The 5,632-nt window shown below is 35.2% G+C and overlaps 1 protein-coding gene across 1 annotated transcript; it reads left to right on the top strand.

Moving 5' to 3' along the window:
* The first annotated feature begins 860 nt into the window (after positions 1-860).
* LOC100983382 (olfactory receptor 4S2) lies at positions 861-5,383 on the top strand. The gene is made up of 2 exons (XM_003811921.3): positions 861-1,085; positions 3,397-5,383. The coding sequence occupies exon 2, from the start codon at positions 3,433-3,435 to the stop codon at positions 4,366-4,368; it is 936 nt and encodes a 311-aa protein (XP_003811969.2). The 5' UTR covers positions 861-1,085; positions 3,397-3,432; the 3' UTR covers positions 4,369-5,383.
* Positions 5,384-5,632: the final 249 nt, after the last annotated feature.

Consider the following 5,632-nt stretch of genomic DNA (forward strand, 5'->3'; position numbering starts at 1 on the left):
AGGAAACTAACACACTAGCTTAATCATGATGAATGTTTCCACAAACCTGGGCATAATTGCTCTTTTACTTCCTGCTCTTTATTTTTCACTCATTTCTTCTGCTAACTCCAGATAGTGAAAATATAAGTAGGATCTCTTGGACATTTTGGATGTTGTTTGAAATAAAGAAAAAGGTAAGATAAGGTAAGAAGAGTAAAGTAAAAAAGTCAAGCATGGGGAAAGAAACTAATAGAAATAGGAAGAGAAAAAGCAAGATTATTATTAGTTTTCGTGAGTCAACCTTAAGGATTTACAATATAAAAGTAAATGAATTAAATTCAACACCATACTTATTCCAAGCATAGGCCAAACATGAACCTTATCCCACCTATTTCTCCATAAATCAGCATAGAATCAATTAAGAAGAAAAGCAATGTTCCCAAATAGCACAATCGAATATACTATTTTCTATTACAATATAGCTTTCAAGAAAGAACAATTACAATTCAATAAATAACATAAAACAGATATCTTAATATGTTATATCAAATATGGACTATTTAATGCATATAGTAAAGCATATTAATTCAAAAACAAGGTTTAGAATGATAAAGTTATTACTTCTCTTGGCTTAATTGCTTTGGATTAGGGCTATAGTCGTTAATATGAGAATTGACCGGTTTTTGTATTTAGCAACAATTTTTAAAATTTAATTTTAAAAAATTGAACAGACACTAGAATTAAAGTTCATTGGTAGGGCTGCAATTTGGTTTTGACTATGGAGGAAGACTTTGGGGAAAAGCTGTCTCCAAGGTCATTTATCATTTTGCATCTTCCTCTTTAAATAGACCTGTAAGAATAGAGAAAAGAGCATTTATTGTCAAAGACCCTGTGAAATGGCAGGTATCATTAGATGAGAAAACCAGGAACAACAAAGACTCATTTCTACCAGCCTTTCAGTTTGGGGGGTCAGGTTATTTTCCGGTACTAATTATTCACAAAGGAATTCCCCAGGCATCACTGTTACTTTACTTTGGGCAGCTGCACCCAAATTAACTCAAGAAGAGATAGAAACATAAAGTGAACTCAAGCTCTGGAAAATACTGGTGAGATTTTTTTTTCTTTTAAAACGAATACAGAATATTTGTGGAAAAAGATAATTAAATTGTTAGATTTTGAACATTTGTAAAATAATGGAAAAATATTGTTCTCTGAAATACACAGAGAATGAAATTATTAAAATCATGATAGTAAGATAGTAACATGTACCTAAACATGACTGTGAGGAAGGGTAGGATGGACACAAATAAGAAAATGTCAATAATTTCAAAGGAAAGTGAGTTATTATGCCCAACATGCCCAGATAAAGGAGGAAGGCATCCTTGTGATGGATATTGGCTTAAGGAGAGAAACAGCAACATGTTACTGCATCAGTTGGAGTCAAGAGAGGCCATGATTCAGAAGGTTAACAGCCTTTACTAGGATGCACATTCTGATAAATGGAACTTTAGATATCAATCCTGCAATTAAGATAAATGAATACCTGAATAAAATAGATTGGTGAATGAAAAAAAAAATTCCTCTAGAACCTTGTGATATGGACGGTAGGGGAAAAAATCCTCAGGCTTGTGTGCAAAAGCCCAGTTTCTTCTAGATGAGAGCAAAACAACATAAATAATTGTTGCCCAAAACTGCTATGTTGTGAGCTTCCTTAAGTTGAGGGGCTCTCTTAGTGGAGGATAGTATTTTTCTTTTAATTCAGCAGGATAACTGAAGAGGAATGAGCATGTAAAAGCAGGGGATATGCTTGAGACTGTATCTAAATCATATTACTATTACTCTTACAATCATTATTTTGTAATGCACAAGAGATAGCACACCTGTAATGACTACTGTGCCAACTCTAACATGAATACCTGAAGAAACACAATCCTATAGATTCCCAAAAGCTGGAAGTATTAGGCACGACTTCACTGCATAAGGATAGCTGAGAGCACAGAGTTTAGTAGGAGTTGTCAGCATTCAGCTGGATGGATCTTGAGAGGATCTACAGGTCTCTGCTAGACCACCTGTAATTGGAGGGATCATTTACACCTGTGGTTGATTAGAGAAAGAATCCTAAAAGCTCCTTTAATCAAAACTATTACAGATACCCTTTTCCATCCATGTACCACTGACCCCATTGTAGTGCCTGAAATTTCACCAATGAATATTCATCCATTTAGATAAATGTCATTTTCCTAAACCCATTAAAATTGTCATTCAGTGATGATCTCTTCCAGAAATATAAATCGACCAAATTGGGAGAATGAATATGGCCAGAATAAAACTTGAAAGATTAGAAAGATGTATGAAGCAATGTTGACATTAAGGGACAGTCTTCTCTTTTTTACACCCATTTTCTTCATTTCAGTTAATAGACAAATGTTTAAAAATACAAAGCAAAGTCAGTCCTGGAAAATCCTAAAGTATTCTGAGTTTGTACATGGAGAAATTACATAAGACTTCACTCCCTCTCCTTTCAAATCAAACAGGTCTTGCTTTGTCTCTAGAAGTTTCTTTTATTGCTTTACCTTATTTCTGCCTTCCTATCAGGGTTTTATGAATATTTCATACTGACAGAAGTGATATAAGTTCATGGCTGAAATAACTATTAATGTGATACGTAATAGTGAAATTGAAACTGTCATTTCACAAATGGTATAAGAGAATTTCTGTGAAGTTAAATAATTTACCTTGGGGGTTACAGTAGTATCATTTTAGAATCAAGTTTGTGTACTTTTGCTCCTCTTTCTATTACATCACACTACATCTTGACTATCAGGGCTCGAGACCACACTGGTGGAGGTGCATACATCATGTGCACAAAGATAGAGTTTCATGAGAAGAACTTGCAAGGCGCAAGAGTGGTTAAACTTGCAGAGAAATTGCAGAGTATTTGTGAGTGGATGTGATAATCAGGCATGGCAGTATTCAAAAGGTGAAATGTGGACGTATGTTTTCACTTATGGGTCAAAAATAAAGCAATCATTTCCAGATATTTGCCAGTAGATAACATAGATGTTACCATATCCCAAAATACAGAAGTTGTTTCAAAACTCAGTGTCTTATACAAAATAAAAACTAAACAAAGTTTAGAAACAGCTAAATAAACATTAATAAAAAGTGAGAGGCATATGGTAACATATATATGAGATTGAGGGGATTTACTTTCTCTCTCTGGATTTTGTTTTCTCACCTGAAGTGAACGAATGTGATCTTATCTTGAGGCAAGATGATCAAAATAGATGCATTTCAATTTCTTCAAGTATGCATGCCAATCAGCATTTTTTCCTCTTTTGATCTACTGTGATTTTCCGTTGGTTCTGCGTTAGAAATAAAATAAATACAGTCCTTTTTATGTTTTCTTTTTTTCAGGTAATTTAATTGTCTCCTAAGAACTTGACCCATTCCATGGAAAAAATAAACAACGTAACTGAATTCATTTTCTGGGGTCTTTCTCAGAGCCCAGAGATTGAGAAAGTTTGTTTTGTGGTGTTTTCTTTCTTCTACATAATCATTCTTCTGGGAAATCTCCTCATCATGCTGACAGTTTGCCTGAGCAACCTGTTTAAGTCACCCATGTATTTCTTTCTCAGCTTCTTGTCTTTTGTGGACATTTGTTACTCTTCAGTCACAGCTCCCAAGATGATTGTTGACCTGTTAGCGAAGGACAAAACCATCTCCTATGTGGGGTGCATGTTGCAACTGTTTGGAGTACATTTCTTTGGTTGCACTGAGATCTTCATCCTCACTGTAATGGCCTATGATCGTTATGTGGCTATCTGTAAACCCCTACATTATATGACCATCATGAACCGGGAGACATGCAATAAAATGTTATTAGGGACATGGGTAGGTGGGTTCTTACACTCCATTATCCAAGTGGCTCTGGTAGTCCAACTGCCCTTTTGTGGACCCAATGAGATAGATCACTACTTTTGTGATGTTCACCCTGTGTTGAAACTTGCCTGCACAGAAACATACATTGTTGGTGTTGTTGTGACAGCCAAGAGTGGTACCATTGCTCTGGGGAGTTTTGTTATCTTGCTAATCTCCTACAGCATCATCCTAGTTTCCCTGAGAAAGCAGTCAGCAGAAGGCAGGCGCAAAGCCCTCTCCACCTGTGGCTCCCACATTGCCGTGGTCATTATCTTTTTCGGCCCCTGTACTTTTATGTACATGCGCCCTGATACTACCTTTTCAGAGGATAAGATGGTGGCTGTATTTTACACCATTATCACTCCCATGTTAAATCCTCTGATTTATACACTGAGAAATGCAGAAGTAAAGAACGCAATGAAGAAACTGTGGGGCAGAAATGTTTTCTTGGAGCCTAAAGGGAAATAGTTGGACTTAATAATTTAAGCTAGATGACCTCAAAATTTCTCAGCCTTGGTTAACTCATCTGTGCAATCAAGACAATAACAACCTCATGGGATTTGGAGTGGAAAAATGAGACAATAACACATTCAAAAGAGTAAGGTATTATTTTTCATTATTATAGTATTTTTATACTATTTCATAATTAGATAACTTCCTGAAATATCTATGACACAGAAATATTATTAAACTTAGAATCACAAAAGTGCAGAAGAGCAATTCCTCTTGGCTTTCCTTTGAGGACAGATTTCTATTAACCTACCTTGCTATTCACTGGTTTTATCATCATCCCTGAAAGCAGAAACTCACCATATGTATAAAGTGGAGGAAATAAATTTTTAAAAATTTAGAATTTCCAAAAGTGCGGGAAGTGTTTTCGTATTTTTGGGCTTAAATTTTGAGGTTTCGGGCAGTACAGTATCACTCATATATTTTCTTCTAAAAAAACAATCCTCTACCCTGCTGCTTAGGCTATGTATAGAGTAGTGGGGAATTGATAAGGTTGTAATGTGTGCTGACTGCTGACATCTGGGGAGCAGCAAGAGGAAAGGGCCTCATAGTTCACACTGTAGATTTCACTTATCCTTGTACATGCGTGTTTCATCACTGTCCTCCACATTAATACTGGGAATTATTTAGCTCAGTCTTTCAAAAGAATAAACCTCCAATCTTTTGTGAAGTAATATAGAGGAATTCTTACCTGTCTGTGTAGAAAATGGCCTGTGGAAATAAAATAATTTTCATGTAATACAACGTATGTTTCACTCCTACATTCTGTAGAATCATATGCTACAAGCATTTAGCATCTCAGGAGTTTTGCAAGTGAACTAACTTGCTAGTTTTCTCTGTCCTTGCTCAGATGGCTATAACTTCTCCCACAATGCTAAGTTAACTACTTAGTAACACTGTTCTCTATTTCTCAAAAAATGTGTGAAAATCTTTCACCAGCTGGTATTTCCTGTTTGCTTTTTTGTCATTGTGGATTAACATATAATTTCTATTTTGCTCTTATTTTAGCAACAATTCAGATGGCAGAGGAAATACATTTTTGTGGATACTTTACTATGTTTCACAGAGATTCTATTTTTTAAAGTATGCATTTATTAGCTTTTGTCATAATACAGTGACAAAAGAAGAGAAGAAAAGAATAAAATCAAAAGTTACATAATATTACCATACAGATGTCTTATTTACATGAAAATATAAAGGAACACATGCATATTGAACTGTC

This window comes from Pan paniscus, chromosome 9, assembly GCF_029289425.2.
Source record: "Pan paniscus chromosome 9, NHGRI_mPanPan1-v2.0_pri, whole genome shotgun sequence".
Lineage (NCBI taxonomy): Eukaryota > Metazoa > Chordata > Mammalia > Primates > Hominidae > Pan > Pan paniscus.

Coding starts and splice junctions, on each gene's coding strand:
- LOC100983382 (XM_003811921.3), top strand. CDS start 3,433: ATGGAAAAAATAAACAACGTAACTGAATTCATTTTCTGGGGTCTTTCT.